Raw genomic sequence first — 21,782 nt, 5'->3', positions numbered from 1 at the left:
GAGCATTTACTATGTGCCAGACAATGACGGTACTAGATATTTTGAATGTCACTATGTCTTGCAAATCAAGACCATGTATGAATATGATTTATTATTTATTCTCCTTTTAAAACATAATTCCTAAAAACCTAAGAGTAGCTATATGTGAGTGTCTTCTTCTCCCCTAGTGAGATACATGTCTTATGTCCCCCCCACCACCACTTGTTCTTTTCCTTTATCAGCATCATCAAGGAAGGAAGGAAACAGTGAAGAGTAGGGCCTGCCAGTGTAGAAGCTAGCAGGAAGATCACTTAGCTTTCATTTTTTCTTTTCTAAATAATCTGTAGACAGTTTCCTGGTTTAATATCCACTGACATTTCTTTAAATTTGCTCACTCAGTTCTTCCAAATACTACTTTGATGATATTTTGTAACCAAATAGCTAGAAAATATCCCTTATTGGCCTAGAAAGAGTGTGTCTAATTACAGAAGGTATAAATGTGGCCCATGCTCAGGGATGCCCATACTTTTTATTCTGAATGATTTTAGATTTACAGGTAAGTTGCAAACACTGTATGGGGTTGCTTATATACACTTCACCCAGCTTTGCCTAATGTTACTCTCTTACATAATAATGGCTCTAGTACTATTTTGGACCCTACTATACTGTCCCTGTGGTCACTAGTGATGCTGAATATGTTCTGTTTGCCCCTCTAGGTCCATACTCCATCTTATACACCCTCTTACATGCCACAGGAGGTTCACTGGGACATATTTTATCCATATGCTCCCTTCCCTTTTGGCTTCTGATTGGATCCGCCAATGAAAGCAGCAAGAAACTGGGGGGCAGGGTATTTATTTCCAACCCCCCTACCTCCCGACCCAAAGAACTTTATTTCTGCAGAAACATCCCTTTACCAAATCCACAACAAAGCCCTGCGACATCTCTTCCACTCCAGTCATGCTTTATGCCTGGATACTTGCTCCCACACGCTGGTCTCTCCAGGCCTATGGGTGGTGAGAACTCTCTGCTGTCACTAACCCTGGGATGCTTTGACATCCCTAGTTTTTTCCTTAATCTTACTTACAGTTCTTAAACAATTCCCTTTTTAAATTCCCCTTCACTACCCCCAAATAACTGTGCGATCTGATTTTTTTCCCAGGGACAATGATTGGTAACCTAACCAAAGTGATATTACTTTAAAATTGATTTTCTCTTAAGAAAATTTAAGGGAATATACCCTTTTACTCTGACACACCAAGTTGAGATTATTCATGTAAATGTTTCTACCAAACAGAGCTCCAAGTCATGCCATTCACAAGTGCAATTTTATGAATCAATCACTGAAATCACTTCATACGTTTAGCTTGCTCAAGAGTCAAGGAGACAATTACAGCACAGCCAATAAGCTGCCATGTATATATCACAGCAACTCTAGTGATAATCAATAGGGTTTCAGTTGGAACCTGTCCTCCAGAACCAGTGGGGGCAAGCATCTGTGCCAACCCCCACCCCCCCAACACCACCACCCCCATCATCTGATACCCATTCTGGCCATGAGTGCTTTGGACAGAAACTGTCATTTCAGTTAGAGGAAATTATCTCTCTCGGCAGGGATTGGAGGTCACATCTACAGTTTTAAATTATGAACTACAATAGAATAAATATGTTATCGACATAGACAGTAGATTGCTTAAAACTTAGAGGTATGAGACATACCAGGCAATTTCAGCCCCACAACTGGATTCAATATTTAGTTGGCAAGTTCAGAGTAGGATGGACAAGCTTCAAGTCTGCACCCAATTTCCTTAATCAGACTCTTCACCTATCCAACTGCTTCTCCACAGATAATGAAAGTGAAGATCAGCGGGGATGCCTGCAGCATCTACCCTGACAAAGAGCAGGGGACCCAGGAGATCTGAAGATCTAAGAGGCCAGAGTCAAAGCAAGCAGACTGGATCTCTGGCACAAGGCCAAATGCAAAGAGCCAATTACAAAAGGAGACCAAGTTGTAACCTGTAGACTCCCGTCACCACTCTCCCAGGTAGCAGCCTGCTGGAACCCTAAGTCCTCACCTATAAAACCTTAAACTGAAGGTTGTGGTCTTCCCCCTCCCTCCCTCCCCAAGTATGGATTCAGTTTTCCTAACATCTCCTTCAGGGTTGTACCATATTCTACTTATTTTACCCATATCAAACGAAAACCTGACAGCATTTTAGCATTTCTACTGTGGAGCGAAGAAACAAAGCTTTCTTTGGAGAACAAAATACATTACAGCCAACAGAAAACTGAAGAAAACATTTTAAAATGCCAACATCAGGGGGAAATTATTATTTTTTCCTTTAAGGGCATTTCCCTACTCTTGTACAACAATTGATAGATAGAGGAAAGTGAGCAACAATTCAGTTCTGCTCTCCGTGGCCCATGAAATTCAGCCACCCACAGGCATTTATTTTAAAATAAGTCAGAGTCCATTGCCATGATTCAAAAAAGCAACACACAGTATATTTACTTCTGAAATTTATTTCAGGTGACAAGACACCCACAGACTAACAAAATAAACATAGAATTAAATAGTATTCCCAAAGCCCAACTCTACTTCTTAGCAAAGGCAGATGATGCTTTAGCTACCAAGCTTAGTCTGTATTAGTGTGTCCATGTAATTGACCTCTTTCTCCTATACCCTCATTCCACCCCCTGCAAATTTGAGAGCCATTTTAACAACAGCACCAAAACAATTTCTCACTTGAAGATTTGAAGACAAAACACCTAAGATGGACACACCCAACCCAGAAAGTGTAAGAAGAGATGAAGAAACATAATCAGGGCTTTTGATGATATTAATTCTATAGTTAGAGGAAGGGAAGGAAGTGAGAGGGGGTGAGCGAATCAACATGCAGAAGAAAAACAGGAGGGGTTAATTTACCCTGAAAATAACCAGTATTCTATTTGTCCAGGCCCAATGAGAATTTGTGCCAAGCAATTTCATTCATTTCACGGTGCCTAGAACACTGATGACTGTGTGGTAAATATTAAACAAATACTTGTTGGTTGATGAAAATGTACAAGGCAATGCCATATACACACAGGAAACAGAAACTCAAGGTGGTCAGACAAATTTGAAAGCAATGCAAGGTTTGGTTCTCCATGGTAATAACATTTTCAGGGCACACAACTGGGGAAGCAAATGAGATAAAAATTTGCCACATCCATAGCTCAACATGTTGTTCCTCTTTGAGTGCTAAAACTTTATTTGCAAAAGAAAAGCTAAGATTAGGTTTAAAATATTTTTAATTATATATACATAATATAATTTTAAAGACCAGTTAAGTTTTATTGCTTAATATGTCTTTATGATTTAAAAAGGTTACTTGCTCAGGTTGGTTACATTTTAAATAGCAATATACCACTTGAAACCTTTAACACATAAGCACCCATTTACTGAACTAAAGCTAGCCTTGAACTTTTAGTAAGCCATATGCTTTTAAATTAACCCTTCTAAATACTGTACAAAGCTCATAACACAGACTGTTAGCTTATAGCTGAATTAGGTTACTACTAAATACTCATTAGGCAAACTATTGAAAATAATGAAACCATGCATATTCCTACAGCTCTATGAAGCCCGAAATTAAAAATGATACAGTGAGAATTTGGGATTAAGCAATTTGGCTGATCTCAATGGCTTACACATTTTAAGTTGAACTAAAACCTCTAAGGACCTTTTCCTTTGGAAAGAAAAACCACACATTTTAAAATAGTATCTAATGGAAGGTCTATTAAAATCACAATGGATCATAGCTGTCAACTTCAAATAGTGTCTCTCTCCTTAAGAGCTTAAGTTTACACACTGGTGCAACACCACAAATGCAGATGCTACAAAGGGATCTACAGAGGAAAAACAAATTTTATTCACAACACTTTGCATATAAACTTTTCCTTCTGGAGACTTGTGTGGGGTTGAAAATAAAGGATGCTAATATGCACATTATGCAGCACATCAAGAAAAGAGAAAACACTTTAGTTGAGTGAAAATTCATTTATCTACTGAAAATCCGGGAGAATTCACATCCACTGTACTGCAAATTTACTCCTAAGTGACAGAAAAATACTATATGAAATGGAAAAAAAAATTAAATATGATTTAATCAATAGCTGATTACCTTTAAAACTTTGGGCTTCTTTTCCCTCTGGGGCCTCTTGTTTTCTTTTATAACCTAAAAAAAATCAAATTGCAAAATGAGCCTCCGTTTAAGAAAAAAAATTAGCTCCCACCCCCCCAAATTTTTTGGCTATTTCTCTAGAAAACTACTTATACCATTTAAAATCATCAACATGTTTGCTAGGCAGAACCTAAAGAGCTTATGTAAAATGTAGACTTTAAAAGTCACTGAAAAAAAGCCTTGCATAAAGATGAAGTAGGGAAATACCCTTTTTTCCCCTTAAAGTCTGTCTTAATTAGCCTCTGCATTCTTCACAGCGAAGCCCACGAGGTAGCCATCTTGCTTGCTTCTGCAGAGGAAGCCTCTACAGTGGAACAGTTCTGCAAACTGCTTTTTGGTATTATTATCATGGTGTTTAAAGGCAGCCCTGGCCTGCCAGCACTGTAGACGTGCTGGGCATGCCTTTTGCAAAAACAGCCCCACAAAGAGTGCAGCCAATGGCAATGCAGAGCTTAGCAACTCCAAAGTGATCTTCTCTGCTAGCCTTCCTAGACAAAGGATCTCCTGTGCGGCTCCGCTCTCACCACAGGACACAGGCAGCCACAAGCTGCGACATGGAGTGCGCTGCAGAGGATCTGGTCGCGCCGAAATCACAGGAGGCTTCAGCAAAAACAATGCACACAAATCCCCCAGGTCTCCGCCATCGGATCGATGGCGGAGGCTCCCTGATTAGTAACCTCTTGGCGGCTCCGAGGGCAGGTCTGCGCGGGGGGAGGGGTGCGCGGCTCTGCCTCCAACGTACAGGAGATATAACTGAGCCGAGGGGGGCATTTGGGCTTGCTGAAACTCTGGAAGGTATTGTGCATTTTTACTTTATAAGGCAAGGCTAAATATTGGCGATATTTAAGGCAGGGAGGTTATGTGAGGACAGTGTAGGCTCAGCTGTTGGGCTGCGTGTCTCATTCCCCGGGAACCACACCTCTTTGCAGCAGGCGCTTTGCCCAGAAACACAGCAATTTGATTTCTGTCAATAAATGTCCAATGACAAAGGCGGATTAGAAAATACTAATGAAGCCACTTAAAAGGAAAAGGACAGGATGAGGACAAGGAGAAGGGGAGGAGTTTACAAAATATACTTGCCACTCTGAGTGGCTGGAGAAAAAAAAAGACTTCTCTCTTGCTCTGCACATTTCTGGTGACCTTCATTTCCCAGAGAAAATTCCTACTGTCCCAAGGTGGGCTCAAACCTTTGGGATAGAAGGGGCACCTTTGGCTCCTCTGTCTCCCAAGATCATCAGCTGTCACCGAGCATCTCCCGGTGGAGCTGCCAAGTGGGTCCCCACGTGGAGCCTGTCTGCGCAGCAGGCTGATGGTCAGTCGGGGCCACCCACTTCCCAGGAATTGGGAGCGAAGCCAGAGGTGGCACAGGCAGCCACCCACACTCACGCACCTGGACTGCCACTGTGCCCAGTGGGTGGTAGGCACTGGGAGAGCTGGGCACCAGAGCCAGAACTTGCCAGACCCTGAGAGTGGCAGAGCCAGAGGAGTTCAGCTCCCTCCCCTTAAGCCCCCTGGCCAGGCAACAGTGGCAGGAGAAAAAGAACCAAGACAGCTGCTGTGAGCTGGCAGGTCTCAAGGTCACTGCCAAAATGTAGTGAAGAGGCCAGTCACAGTCCCATCACAGCCACCTTGACAGCTGCACAGATCTTGGGAAGACAGCCTCAGCTCCATCCTCCCAGGGCCAAAGTTTCAGCAACACATTTAGGGGATTGGCAGGAGGGCCTCCCTTGCTGCTCAGCCAAAGATGGGTTTTCCACTTGCAGTTGGATTCAGAACAGATTCCCACAACCAGAAATCAGGAACAGAGCGAGGGCCGGAAGGCCTGTATTTCATCACCCTGGATTCCTAGCCTTTCGGTTTGCCACAAAAGCACGCTTTTCTTGTTAGGATGGTAAGTCCAACATGCACTCTTTTCCGACTTTAAACTACCTCTCTCTCACCTACCCACCCTCAAATTTTTAACAAATGTAAAAAGCAAGCCTCCTGGTAGCCAAACCAGTGGGTTCTGACCTATCTACATCTTTCAGGGCAACTTCAAGCACACTGTGCCCACACCAAGAAGCTCTCTGTGGTGAATGAAGCATCCACGAAGCAGGTAGGAAAACAGGACGTAATACAACATTTTGAAAACGGCCCTACATTTCTTTTTCTTTGAAGTTTGTGTGTGTGTGCATGATAAAATATACATAACATAAAATGTGCCATTTTAACCATTGATAAGTGTACAAATTTAGTAGCATTACATTCATTCACAATGTTGTCAAACTATTCCCCCCTCCATTCCCAGCTCTGTTTGATTATCCCAAACAGAAACTCTATATCCATTCCACAGTAAGTCCTCATTCACCTTCTCTCAGCCTTTACTACCTTTTATTTTGCCTTCTGTCTCTATAACTTTGCCTATTCTAGTATATCACATAACTGGTGTCACACAATAGTTGGCCTTCACTTCATGTAATGTTTTCAAGGTTCATCCATGTTCTGAGATTGTCACAATTTCATTCCTTTTTTTTTTTTTTAATATAAGATATTTTTTTAAGTTTGGGGCGCCTGGGTGGCTCAGTTGGTTAAGCATCCCACTTTGGCTCACGTCAGGATCTCAGGGTTTGTGAGCTGGAGCCCCGCATCAGGCTCTGTGCTGACAGCTCAGAGTCTGGAGTCTGCTTCAGATTCAGTGTCTCTCTCTGACCCTCCCCTCCTCACACTCTGTCTCTCTCTCAAAAATAAATAAACACTTTAAAAAAAGATTTTTTTTAACATTTATTTATTTTTGAAAGAGAGAGAATGAGCAGAGGAAGGACAGAGGATCTGAACTGGGTTCTGTGCTGATGGCAGATGTGGGGCTCCAACCCATGAACTGTGAGATCATGACCTGAGCTTAAGTGACTGAGCCAACCAGGCGCCCCAGAATTTCATTCCTTTTTAAGGCTCAATAGTATTTCACTGTGTGTATATACACCAAATTTGTTTATCTGTTCTTCTGTTGATGTACATTTGGGTTGTTCCCACTTTTTGTCTATTGTGAAAAATACAGCTATGAACATGGGTACAAGTATCTATTTGAGTCCCTGCCTTTAATTCTTTTAATGTATACCTAGGAGTAGAATTGCTGGATCATGTGATAATTTTGGATCATATGATAATTTTAATTATTCAAGGAATCACCCAACTTTCTATGGTGTCTATACCATTTTACATTCCTGTCAGTGCATGCAAGGGTAGCTCTACATTTCTTTTTTTTTTTTTTTTTTCAACGTTTATTTATTTTTGGGACAGAGAGAGACAGAGCATGAACGGGGGAGGGGCAGAGAGAGAGGGAGACACAGAATCGGAAACAGGCTCCGGGCTCCGAGCCATCAGCCCAGAGCCTGACACGGGGCTCGAACTCACAGACCGCGAGATCGTGACCTGGCTGAAGTCGGACGCTTAACCGACTGCGCCACCCAGGCGCCCCATACATTTCTTAAAGTTCCTTGCATTTCAATTACAAATAATGCCTCTCCCCCTTGAATACTTGAATATAATTTTTAAAAAGTATCAACATTTTCCCAGCTTGATTGCTCAATATTTAGTGAAGTTGGCCATGATATATAATAAATCATATGTTGAAAATCAACCTATTACCTATGTGATCCATGTTCATCTCGATAAAACAAAATCGGGCTCCAAGTGTTAGGTGTACCGAAAATCCACATCAGTGAGAAGTCAGTCCCCTTTTTAAAGCCCCACTGACAGAATTTTCACTGCATGGGATACTCATGAAGTCATACAACACTGCACTTGGCAACCTAAGCAAACATTGGAAGTCTGTGTGCAGTGTTCTGCAAAATGAATTAATAAATAAAGCCAAAGCTCATCTCAGCTAAAAATGAGGGTTAATTAAAGTGACCAGAGCTAACATTGACTCAAAATAGCCAACTGATACTATACCATGAAGATCTGCACTTGTTTGAACACAGAATAGATTGGTAACCTGCATTGGTTGTGACCATCTGCTCTAAATCCTATACTTGGTGATTTGTCAGTCTCTCAACTCAAGGCTTAGGTGATGGCAAGCTTTGATGGAGAAAATAATCAGACATTGCTAGCTGAGAAATTGGAGGTCAGGAAAGCCATTCCCACTCTCTTATCACTCGGGGCAAAGTACACACCACTAGATTGTGTTGGAAAATGGCAGATCAGAAACTAAGAAACCCTGTGTTGGAGTCTTACTTACTCAGAACTTACTTTTGTCACTTAAGTCTATTTGCTTTTCTCACAAGAAATCATGGTTATTAAGTTGCATGAGTTGTACTTAATTTTGTAGTAACTTCTAGGTTCTTTCAAATATTACAAAATGGAATCTCTTTTCTCTTAATCCCATGATTCTAGGGGCGACTCAGTTAAGTGTCAGACACTTGATTTCAGCTCAAGTCGTGGCTCTGCATCAGGCTCCACGCTGACAGTGTGGAGCCTGTTTGGAATTCTCCCTCTCTCCCTCTCTGTCTCTGCACCCCTCTCCCCTGCTAAGGCTCACATGTGCACTCTCTCTCCAAATAAACAAATAAACTTAAAAATTTTTTTTGAAATCGAATGATTGTAGAACTAAAAGAGAACATCAGAGAAAAAAATTGAGTCTAACTACATTATTTCATAGATATACTAAGGCTCAAAGAGATAAAATTACTTAATTCACACTACACAGGAAGTTAGAACTTGACTTGAGCTGAAGTTTAACTGTCTACCCTGCTTTGTCTATAACTCCTCTTCGTTTTCAATACCCAACAATAGACATTGGTAAATATCCCCCAAATAACCTTTATGGTTGAAACATCTTCAAAACTACACACTCTGGGAGCAGGGGGCCTGGGGGACTCTCTTGGTTGAGTGACTGACTCTTGCCTTCCACTCAGGTCATGATCCCAGGGTCATGGAATGGAGCCCCACATCAGGCACTCGGAGTGTGGAACCTGCTGGGGATTCTCTCTCTCCCTCTACCCTTCTCCCCTGCTTGCACTTTCTCTCTCCCCCTCTCTCTCAAAATAAATAAATAAATTTAATTTAATTTAAAAAAAAATTTTAAATTTTTTTAATGTTTATTTTTGAGAGAGAGAGAGAGAAAGAGAGAGCACAAGCCAAGAGAGGGGTAGAGAGAGAGAGGGAGAGACAAAGCAGGCTCCAGGCTCTGAGCTGTCAGCACAGTGCCTCATGTGGGGCTCAAACTCACGGACTGTGAGATCATGACCTGAGCCAAAGTCAGATGTTTAACCAACTGAGCCACCCAGGCACCCCTAAAAAAATTTTTATTTTTATTTTTATTTATTTATTTTTTAATTTTTTTTAACGTTTATTTATTTTTGAGACAGAGAGAGACAGAGCATGAACAGGGGAGGGGCAGAGAGAGAGGGAGACACAGAATCTGAAACAGGCTCCAAGCTCTGAGCTGTCAGCACACAGCCTGACGCGGGGCTCGAACTCATGGACGTGAGATCATGACCTGAGCCAAAGTCGGATGCTTAACCGACCAAGCCACCCAGGCGCCCCTAAAAAAATTTTTTAATGCAAAATCCTACATACTTCGTAGTGGCTCATATTCCTAGAAGACTGGTATTTAAATGAATATTACATTAAATGTGCTTTTAAAAAAATAAATCTTGTGCCCTCAGAGATAAATTTATGAATAATTTTAAAATTCTACTTCTCTTTCTAAGCATAAGCCATTCTGCATCCACAAGAAACTAGATATACAAACACCACCTAGGAGGAATTTTCTTCTAGGTTAATCTCAGGAGTGATCATGCTTTCTCAAATTGGACACCTCTGTAGCACAAAATCCTTCCAGTATTACCCCACTCCCCTCTCCCATAAAATCCTTCTGTATTTCTTTTCTTACACATTGTTGGGGGAGAGGGGGTCATAGCTTTTGTAGTGATACCTGGGTAAAGATATTTTAAGTACCGTACTTTATAAATTTCCAATCATTAAGAATAAGAAAAGGATGGCTCATATTGTTCACAATTCTTACAGAGATCTTAAAGTTAGCTTGGTTTTATTTCTTGTGAAACACAGAAACCTTAGGTTAATGGGAGATCTTCCTGGGTGATTGGGTAAACAATAATAGTCTGGGTATAGGTGGCTGATCTCCTCACACAGCCTTCCCTGGCTTCTTTCCGTCCCCCACTTCCTTCCCTGAGGCTTATCTGCAGTGACCCTTTTTTCCTTCTAAGGGGCCAGGTCTACATAGGGTCTATCCCATTCCCTCTAGCAGTCCTGCTTAGTGCTGGTAAAAGTAACTGCTTTTTGGGGCCCTTGGGTGGCTCAGTCAGTTAAGTGTCTGACTCTTGATTTCAGCTCAGGTCATGATCTCACGGTTAGTGTGTTGGAGTCCCGCATTGGGCTCTCTGCTGACGGTGCGGAGTCTGCTTGGGATTCTGTCTCTCTCTCTGCCCCTCCCCTGCTTGCTCCCTCTATCACTCTCTCTCAAAATAAATAAAGATTTTTAAATTTTTTAAATAAAAAATAAATAACTGATCTTCAAAAATAAGAATTCAGGAACAAGTGAATGATGGTCTTCAATAATTGCCAAGGGAGAACTGTTGTCAGTGAGGGGAAGCAGAGATAATGCCAGAGATTAATGGGGCTGAAATATCACCTCTCCCTAGCTTCTCAACAATTCTTAGTACTAACTTCAAATTGACAAGCTTACTCCATTACAGTCTAAAGCCATAATTTGGACACAGAAATCCAAAGAGTATCTATAGGTGCTTGTCAAAAACAAATCACAAAGGATGCTGATATTTAGAAAATGTCCCTTTTTGTGAATGATATATTGAAATTTGCTTCTTATTGTTCCTAGTCTGTCCTGTGTATTTTATATCAATAATATCTTTAAAAAAGAAAAAAAAAAAGGAAGCTCTCTATCTTTGGGCTCCTTCTCCACGTGCTAGAGAGTTGACACTAGATAGCACTGGACCCTCAGTTTTTATTTATTTTTTTATTATTTTTTTTAAATTTTTTTAATGTTTATTTATTTTTGAGACAGAGAGAGACAGAGCATGAACAGGGGAGGGGCAGAGAGAGAGGGAGACACAGAATCTGAAATGGGCTCCAGGCTCTGAGCTGTCAGCACAGAGCCCGACGTGGGGCTCGAACTCACAGACCGTGAGATCATGACCTGAGCCGAAGTCGGACGCTTAACCGACTGAGCCACCCAGGCGCCCTGAACCCTCAGTTTTTAGATAATCCTATTGTCTCATCAAGTCTAATAGCAAAATCATAATTCAGTTTCTCTGAGAAGCTCTAATCATTTTACATACACACAACTTCTTTCCTGAGGTTTAGATCTAATTATCTCCTAAGTTTAACAAAATCTAACTTAAAATTGTTGAACAACCTTAAAAAACTCCACATCCAAAAACATTTTCTTTGAAACTTGTTAATTCATTTTTTATAATGAACCTTTCCATTTAAATCTTTAAACAACTTAATAATAATAACAAAAAATAAATAATCAAAACCCATACGATGACTTCATAAATGTTGGGGACTTCCAATATGCAGAAATGGTGCTGGGCCTGGCCCTCAGAACCTAACATCTCAAGGGGCGCTTGAGTGGGTCAGTTAACCATCCAACTTCAGCTCAGGTCATGATCTCACCTCTCATGAGTTCGAGGCTCATGTCAGGTTCTGTGCTGACAGCTCACAGCCTGGAGCCTGCTTCTAAATCTTTGTCTCCCTCTCTCTCTGCCCCTCTCCCACACATGCTCTCTTTCTCTCAAAAATAAATAATTGTTAAAAAGAATTTAAAAAGAACCTAACATCTCAGGAGAGACACAGACAATCATGATGCAGTATAGAATGGGGATGAGCCCAGAAAAGCTATGAAAGAGAAGTCTTCCCAGAGGAAGTGACATTTCCACTGAAACCTAAGGAGGATAAGCAGGAGTTGGTGACATTTAGAGGGAGAGAAGAAATGTATGTGCCCCCGATGAAGGTTCACAGCATGTGCAAGGACACTGGCAGCACTATGGCTATGGAAAGTCACACTGGAGCGTGGCTGTGAAGGAGCTAAGGGGACAATGACTATAAGAGGCACATGGATAGATGTAATCAGCTTTTAATTCTCTACTTTTCCAGTTTGAAATGTTACTTTTTTTGGTACCGTTTTCCATAATTAGTCCTTTCGAAAGCCAACAATGATGCTCCTATTAAATTCATCATCACAAATAACAGCTACTTTTTCAAAGGAAGAACTAAGGAGGGGTGATTGGTTTGTCTTAGATCTGAAAACCCTTACTTTTCAACTAGAAATCACCCTTGTATAACTAAGTCTCCTAATCAGAGAAAAGTATATTTTGAAAATGAACGTATGCAAAATTTTTTGTTGAGACAAGATCAGTTATTCAAGAAAGGTTAACTCCTTTAGTCCTTGAACTCATTTCCCAGAGTTTCACACAATCTATGGAGAAATGTATTTGTCTGCCTAGAAATAAGTTATGTTCTTTCAGCAGGGCAACTACTAGACAGATGTTTTTGATGTTTGGAGAAAGGGTGCCCTTTGTTCATCCCGGTAATGGAACAGAGAATAGCAACTATATTGGAGCCACTTCATACCTTTGGTGTTTCTGATTTAATGAATAATTCTTTTTCATGGAACTTAGCTCAGGTTGAGAGAAGACAGGAATTACCACTTTTTTCAGGGAGAACCAAAAAATAAATAAAACCAAAAAACTTGACACTGAGCCTGTAATATTTTTGTAATAGTAGAATGCCTAAAATTAATTTTTCCCAAAGTCTGGTTTTCCTGACAGCCAAATACTTACTCAACGGACACATTAGTTCTTATGTAACATAATAAATAGGGCACCTGGGTGGCTCAGTTGGTTAGACATCTGATTTCGGCTCAGGTCATAATCTCGCAGTACCTGAGTTCGAATTGCAAGTCAGGTGAGCTCAAGCCCCACTTTGGGTCAACAAGAACCCTGCTTCAGGAGAACCCCACTTCTCTCTCTAAATATCTCTCTCTCTGGGGCGCCTGGGTGGCGCAGTCGGTTAAGCGTCCGACTTCAGCCAGGTCACGATCTCGCGGTCTGTGAGTTCGAGCCCCGCGTCGGGCTCTGGGCTGATTCAGAGCCTGGAGCCTGTTTCCGATTCTGTGTCTCCCTCTCTCTCTGCCCCTCCCCCGTTCATGCTCTGTCTCTCTCTGTCCCAAAAATAAATAAACGTTGAAAAAAAAATTTTTTTTTAACATCTCTCTCTCTCATAAATAAATAAATAAATAAATAATAAGACAAATAAAATAAAATGTCCTCAAGGTTCTTCCTATTTCTTACTAGGTCCTCAGTTCTTCTAACTTGGCACCACTTCTGTGTTTGAAGGTGATCCTTTTGAACTTTTGCAATATAAAGCCCTTTAGAAATACTTTGTGAAGTCCGGAGAAGATATACTTGCCGTAACAAAAGAACAAAAAAGTTATTTTCATCACAGTTCACCTTAGAAATCAACAGGTATAGAGCTCAAGCTTGTAGCTGTGCTAAATGTGCAGATTTAAATAAAAAAAAACTTGCATATCTTTATTAGGAATGTTTTAGCATAAATGATTATAATAGTGTTTCCATAGATACTTTTTTCTTTTTTTAAAAAGATTTATTTTTAAATAATCTCTATGCCCAATATGGGGCTCAAATTCACAACCCAGAGATCAAGTTGCATGCTTTACCAACTAAGCCAGCCAGGGGCTCCCATAGATACTCACTCTTAGTGACTACTTTAAAAAATGCAATTTCCCCCCAAATGTGTTTGATTTACCTGACTTCCGAATACTTATTCAATTGCCTCTTGTTTAAAGAAAAATAAATGGTTCTTAATGTTTTACTATTATTTATAAATTGTGAATGCCCATCATTAACTCTTTAAACTGCATCATTTGAGAATGAGTCAAACTGCATTCACTGATGCTGTAATTAAAATTTTAACTTTATGAACATAAAGCCATATTTTATAGGGCTACTTTTTGCTTCATCATAATAAATGAAGTGTTAGTGGGTTTGGGGGGATTAAGGATTGCTATACCCACCAATTCTCTTAATCACTAACTATGCATGTAATAAAAGAAAATTACTGTAGATGTCTTGAAAAGAAAGTTTTGGGGCACCTGGCTGGCTCAGTCAGTGGAATGTATGACACTTAATCTCAGGATTGTGAGTTTGAGCCCCATGTTGGCTATAGAGATTACTTAAAAATAAAATCTTAAAAAAAGAAAGAGAGAGAGAGAGAGAGAGGGAAGTTTTATTTCCTCCTGGCCTATACATCTTAAATATATTTTTAATTTTTTTTTAATGTTTGTTTTTGAGAGACAGACAGAATGTGAGCAGGGGAGGGACAGAGAGAGATATCAAATATCAAAATATTTGAGGGTGTCCATCAACTGATGAATGGATAAAGAAATTGTGGTTTATATACACAATGGAGTACTACGTGGCAATGAGAAAAAATGAAATATGGCCTTTTGTAGCAACGTGGATGGAACTGGAGAGTGTGATGCTAAGTGAAATAAGCCATACAGAGAAAGACAGATACCATATGGTTTCACTCTTATGTGGACCCTGAGAAATTAACAGGAACCCATGGGGGAGGGGAAGGAAAAAAAAAAAACAGGTTAGAGTGGGAGAGAGCCAAAGCATAAGAGACTCTTAAAAACTGAGAACAAACTGAGGGTTGATGGGGGGTGGGAGGGAGGAGAAGGTGGGTGATGGGTATTGAGGAGGGCACCTTTTGGGATGAGCACTGGGTGTTGTATGGAAACCAATTTGTCAATAAATTTCATATTAAAAAAAAATATATATAAAGTGAAAAAAAAACAAACAAAATATTTGAGGGGCTCAAACTCACCGACTGCAAGATCATAACCTGAGCCACCCAGGAGCCCCAACCTTAAAATATGATATTATACAATATCAAAATATTATCTTAAATAAGATCAGTATGTCCCTGGTGGGTCCAAGTCCCAACTATACTATTAAATATGGGACCTTGGGGTACCTGGGTGACTCAGTTGATTGAGCATCTGACTCTTCATTTAGGTTCAGGTCATGATCCCAAGGACATGGGATGGAGCCCCAAGTTGGGAGCCTGCTTAAGAGTCTCACTCTCGGGGCGCCTGGGTGGCGCAGTCGGTTAAGCGTCTGACTTCAGCCAGGTCACGATCTCGCGGTCTGTGAGTTCGAGCCCCGCGTCAGGCTCTGGGCTGATGGCTCAGAGCCTGGAGCCTGTTTCCGATTCTGTGTCTCCCTCTCTCTCTGCCCCTCCCCCATTCACGCTCTGTCTCTCTCTATCCCAAAAATAAATAAACGTTGAAAAAAAAAAAAAAGAGTCTCACTCTCTCTCTCTCTGCCCCCTCCCCCACTCGTGCTCTATCTTTTCCAAAAAAGAAAAAAAAAATCTTTAAATATGGGACCTTAAGCAAGTCAACCTCCCATAGACTCAGTGAAGGACAATGCTGACATTAGGTTTAAATGTTGAAATGACTATGAAAAGCATGTGATATGGTGCTTGGCTTTCAGGCAGTTCCATTACAGCAGCCAAGAACCATGACTGTCATTAGTTAAGAAAACTGTATATGAAAAACAATGTAATAAAAAAAAAAAAGTAAAGAAACAAGTGTTGGCAAGGATGTGGAAAAAAAGGAGCCCTCGGGCAGTGTTGGTGGGAATGCAAACTGGTGTAGCCAAGGTATGGAAGTTCCTCAAAAAATTAAAACTAGAACTGCTATATGATCCCGTAATTCCACTACTGGCTATTTACCCAAAGAATATGAAAACACTAATGTGAAAGGATACATGCATCCCAATTTTTATTGCAGCATTGTTTGTAATACCCAAATTATGGAAGCAACCCAAGTGCCCATTGGGAGATGAACAGATAAAAGAAGATGTGCTATATATACACAGTGGAATATTATTCAGCCATAAAAATTAACGGAATCTTGCCATTTGCAACAACATTGATGGATCTAGAGAGTGTAATGCTAAATGAAATAAGTCAGTCAGACTTATTTGACCATACGATTTCACTCATATGTGGGATTTAAGAAATGAAACAAATGAACAAAGTAAAAAAAAAGACAAAACAAAAAAAGACTCTTAACTCTTAGGAACAAACAGATGATGAGAGAGGAGGTGGGTAGGGGGATGGGTGAAATAAGTAAAGGGGATTAAGAGTACACTTAATATGATGAGCCCTGGGGCGCCTGGGTGGCTTGGTCGGTTAAGCCTCCAACTTCATCTCGGGTCATGATCTCACAGTTTGTGGATTCGAGCCCCGTGTTGGGCTCTGTGCTGATAGCTCAGAGCCTGAGCCTGCCTCAGATTCTGTGCTCCCTCTCTCTCTCTCTCTGCCCCTCCCCTGCTCATGCTCTGTCTCTCTTCCTCAAAGATAAATAAACATTAAAAAATATATATATGTACATATATGTATATATGTATATATATATACATATATACATATATGTATATATGTGTATATATATATATATATATATACATATATATATATGATGAGCCCTGAGTAATGTATAGAATTGTTGAATCACCATATTGTACACTTGAAACTAATTTATAACACTGTATGTTACCTATATTGGCATTCAAAAAACAGTAATGAGCAATTAACGTTAATTTAATATAAAAACTGAAGATATTTAAGAACACACTGTTTGGGGACATCAGAACCTCTCCCAGATAAATCTAGTATCAATAAGATTTCTGCTAGACTTGGGGCATTCTAATTCCACCATTCCATCATAACATAATCTTACATTTATTAATTTAAAAAGAATATAAAGGGGCTCCTAGGTGGCTCAGTCAGCTAAGCTTCTGACTTTGGCTCAGGTCAGGATCTCACAGTTTGTTGGTTCGAGCCCCGCATCGGGCTCTATGCTGACAGCTCAGAGCCTGGAGCCTGTTTCAGATTCTGTGTCTCCCTCTCTCTCTGCCCCTCCCCTGTTCATGCTCTGTCTCTCTCTGTCTCAAAAATAAATAAACGTTAAAAAAAAATAAAAAAAATAAAAAGAATATAAAACTTTCACTGTCATTGATAATAGAATTGATAGTTTGGAAAAACCGTCCCGCTAAAGACAATTAGACAAGCTGCACAAAACATAAAAACATCTGATAGAAGGCATAGGAGAGTGCAGAATTACCATACCAAGATTCAGAGGGGAATGAGTCCAGGAAGGGTAAAAATATTTTAAGTAAAAATATAAAATTTGAGAGAAAGAGGTAAAAAGCTGGCTAAAGAGAAATGTAACCTTGGAAGTAAAATATAGAATCAGTGGAATTGGCAAACTCAAAGAGTTTCAATATTTGATTCATGTCAAAAAAGAATTATAGTTTTGGGGGCGCCTGGGTGGCTCAGTTGGTTGAGCGTCCGACTCTTGGTTTCGTCTCAGGTCATGCTCTCACAGTGATTTCAAGTCCCATGCTGACAGCACAGAGCCTGCTTGGGATTCTCTCTCCCCTACTCACACTCTGTCTCTCAAAACAAATAAACTTAAAAACAAAGAAAGTATTATAGTTTTGCAAAATGAACCTATAAGACTCTTAAACAACATCTATTTCAAAGTTTCACAAGTCTGAAAGATAGCATCAATGCCCTTAGCATGACTATTCACAACCAGTCTGCCTCTAGGTTCCCCTCCTCCACATCCTCTGGCTTCATCACCTCCTGCTTGTTGCCTTCACTTGAGAACATGGTGGTTAAAATGAGCACATACCATCCAAGCCAAGGGTTCTTTCAAATCCCAGATCAACTGTGTGGTCTTAGACAAGTTACTTGGCCTGTCTAAGCATCAGTGTCTTTATTTTTTTTAAAAATTTAAAGCTTACTTATTTATTTTGAGAGAGAGAGAGAGAGAGAGAGAGAGAGAGAGAGAGAGAGAGAGATTGTGTGGTGGAGGGGGAGAGAGATGGAGAGAGAGAGAATCCCAAGCAGGCTCTGTCCGTCAGAGCAGAGCCCAAAGTGGGGCTGGAACCCACGAACTGGGAGATCATGACCTGAGCCAAAATCAAGAGTCAGACTCCTAACCAACTGAGCCACCCAGGCACCCCTTCAGTGTCTTACCTTATACACTGGGGGAAGAATGTATACTTGATAGAATTGTTGTAAGGATTAAATGAGACAATGAGTATGTCAGTAGTTGATACAGTATTGGGCACTAAGTAAGTACTCAAAACATGATAGCTGTTATTAACCCCTTCAGATAAATGCTTACTGCATACCAGTTCCACATCTATGTTCACTATCATTCAACCCAACCGACATTTGTTTGGTGGCTACCCAATGCCAAACACAGCATAGGGAGGGACATGAAGGGCAGGAAAAAAAAAATCCTGGCCTCTTCAATCAACTCAGTGATGTTTCAAAAAAAAAAAAAAGATTAACGCTCAGGTCATGATTTGGTGGTCCCTGAGTTCCAGCCCCATCGCAGGCTCTGTGCTGACAGCTCAGAGCCTGGAGTCTGCCTTGGATTCTGTGTCTCTTTCTCTCTGCACCTCCTATGCTCTTTCTGTCTCTCTCAAAAATAAATAAACATTAAGGAAAAAAAAAAAAAAGATGGGTCTTTGGGAAATGCTTCAGTCATAAGAGTGGAACCTTAAAGAAGGGACTAGTGCCTTATAAAAGAAGCTCCAGAGAGATCTCCTAGCTTACTCTACCATATAAGAACACAGTGAAAATGCACCAGCTATGAACTATGAAGAGAGCCTTCACCAGAATTTTATCATGCTGTCACCTTGATCTTGGATTTCCCAACCTCCAGAACTTTAAGCAATAAATTTGTGTTATTCATAAATGACCCAGTCTGTAGTATTTTGTTATAGCAATCCAAAAGGTCTAAGGACTAAGACAGAATTGCAAAGTATTCATGGAAGATATACAAATGGTCAATAAACCCATGAAAAGATGCTTGACATCATTAATCATTGGAGAAATGCAAATCAAAACCGTCATGAGATAATCACTTCACTAAGATAGCAATAATCAAAAATTCACAGGTGGCTGAGTTGGTTAAAGCACCCAACTTCATCTTGGGTCATGATCTCACAGTTCGTGAGTTCAAGCCCCATATCAGTCTCTCTACTCTCAGGGTGGAGCCTGCTTTGGATCCTCTTTCTCTTTCTCTCTCTCTCTCTCTCTGCCCCTCCCCCACTCGTGCTCTCTCTCTTTCGTCTCTCAAAAATAAATAATAAATAAGTAAACATAAAAAATTGGAATAATCAAAAAGATAATAACAAGTGTTGGTGAAGATGTGGAAAAATTAGAATCCTCATACATTGCTGCTTGGAATCCAAAATGGTCTATTTTGGAAACCAGTTCGGTAATTCCTTAAACAGTTACCATTTGACTCAGCAATTCCACTTCTAGGAATATGCACAAAGTAACTGAAAACACATGTCTACAGAAAAACCTGTACACAAATGTTCAGAGCAGTATTACTTATAATAGGCAAAAAGTGGAAACAACCTAAAAGCCCAACAACTGATGAATGTGCATACAGAATGTGGTTTATTCATACAGTGAAATATTATTTAGCTATAAAAGGGAACAAAGTACTGGTATATGGTACAACATGGATAAACTGTGAAAGCATTATGCTAAGCGAAAGCAGCCAGACACAAAAGACCAAATACTGTATGATTCCATTTACATGAAGTGTCCAGAACAGGCAAATCCAGTGACAAAAAGCAGATTAGTGGTTGCCAGGAGCTGGGGGAGGGGAGAATGGATGACTGCTGAGTGGCACAGGGTTTCTTTTAGAATAATGAAAATGTTCTAGAATTAGATTGTGGTGATGGCTGCACAACCTTGCAAATACATTATAGAACACTAGCTTGTGCACTTTTAAAAGAGTAAATTTTATTATGTGAACTCTATCTCAATTTTTTTAAAAAGAAGAGATTAATTCTTTAATTCTCCTTTATCACAGTGAAAAAAGTGCCTCTACTACTTGCTAGCCATAGGGAATTAAACACAATTTTTAAAGTGGGTTTCTATTTACCAGTCTGCAAAATCAGAGTCCAAACACTTAAACTTCACCGATCACTGTCAGGATCAATTATGGTAACATTAAGACTTTTAGCAGTGTCTGGCCCATAGTAGACCCTCAATAAACGTTAATTTCTATCTTCTTCCTTTCCTTTGCCAGTTTCCTGTTTCAAGTCAAAGAAGTTTCAATTTTGTTAAAATCTTATGTACCCAATTAGCAATGAAGATAGAGTTCCCTAGTTGTTAGTTCTTTAAAAAAGATAAAAGTTAAACACTATTGTTTTGTTTTCCTGGTTTTTACATTTTTGTTTGTTTTAACATCTCATAATGCACTTGAAAATATAATTAGGTGGGGGCGCCTGGGTGCTCAGTTGGTTGAGCTATTGGCTTCAGCTCAGGTCATGATCTCACGGCTTGTAGTTTTGAGCCCTGCATCTGGCTCTGTGCTGACAGCTCAGAGCCTGGAGCCTACTTCAGATTCTGTCTCCCTCTCTCTCTGCCCCTCCCCCACTCACATTCGCTCTCTCTCTCTCTCTCTCTCTCTCTCTCTCTCGTTCGCTCACTCTCTCTCAAAAAAAAAAGTAAAAGAAAAAAAGAAAGAAAGAAAATGGAACTAGGTGAATAAAGGCATTTGAATTTCTATATTACCTAGGACCAATCTCCCTTCAGTTTTGTATTAACTCCTAAACAATTTACTTACACACACACACACACACACACACACACACACACACACGGCTTTCTAAATCTAAACAGTATCAACTCTGCCCAAATTTCATTCCTTGCATAAACTGTGGACTTCCATTGCCTTATCTTCCCACTTCCTCCTGTCTTGATCCTATGCTTGCTCTTTAAGGTAAAATTCACCACAAAATGATATTGCATATGAACTCTATATGAAAAGGGCACCTGGGTGGCTCAGTTGGTTGAACGTCCAACTTCTGCTCAGGTCATGATCTCACGGGTCATGGTTCAAGCACCACAAAGCACCACATGGGGCTCGATGCTGTCAGCTCAGAGCCTGCTTTGGATCCTTTATCCCCCTCTCTCTGCCCCTCCCCTGCTTGCATTCTCCCATAAATAAATAAATAAATAATCTGATATGAAAATAAACTGTAGTGTAAGTGTCTAGAATACAGCAAACACCAAAACCCTCTCATTATACAAAGAAAAAAACTGTACCGTCATCATCTCACTGGAAACCACAACTATAATTCTATATCATGTGGGAACAGTGAAACCAATTCATTCATAAGGCACCTTAATCCTCCAAAGAAAATGCTTTTGCAGATACTGCAAAACCGTGGGTACTGGCTACTTCTGAGTACTTCAGTTGCTTTGCTCTAAATAACATGAATCAAGTGGCAAGAGGGAAATGGCTGAAAGTAATGAAACGAATACACAAATCTCTTCAAGGATGTAATAACCACCACGTTTAGGCACCTAGTGTTTAGCAGGCAGACTGCCAGGCCTTTTAAATTTTTTTTTTTTCAACGTTTATTTATTTTTGGGACAGAGAGAGACAGAGCATGAACGGGAGAGGGGCAGAGAGAGAGAGGG

General features: G+C 40.3%; 1 protein-coding gene across 5 annotated transcripts in view; it reads right to left on the bottom strand.

Moving 5' to 3' along the window:
• Nucleotides 1-21,782, bottom strand: part of TET1 (tet methylcytosine dioxygenase 1) — a 137,117-nt gene that overhangs the window by 92,154 nt on the left and 23,181 nt on the right. For all 5 annotated transcript variants that reach the window (XM_023240497.2, XM_023240498.2, XM_045040061.1 and 2 more), the window contains one exon: nt 4,143-4,196. In XM_023240497.2, coding sequence (XP_023096265.2) covers nt 4,143-4,196 — 54 coding nt within the window. The remainder of the gene's footprint in view (nt 1-4,142; nt 4,197-21,782) is intronic.

The sequence above is a fragment of the Felis catus genome, chromosome D2 (genome assembly GCF_018350175.1).
Source record: "Felis catus isolate Fca126 chromosome D2, F.catus_Fca126_mat1.0, whole genome shotgun sequence".
Lineage (NCBI taxonomy): Eukaryota > Metazoa > Chordata > Mammalia > Carnivora > Felidae > Felis > Felis catus.
The sequence above is the reverse complement of the archived record's forward strand: the minus strand, read 5'-3'. Positions and strand labels throughout refer to the sequence as shown.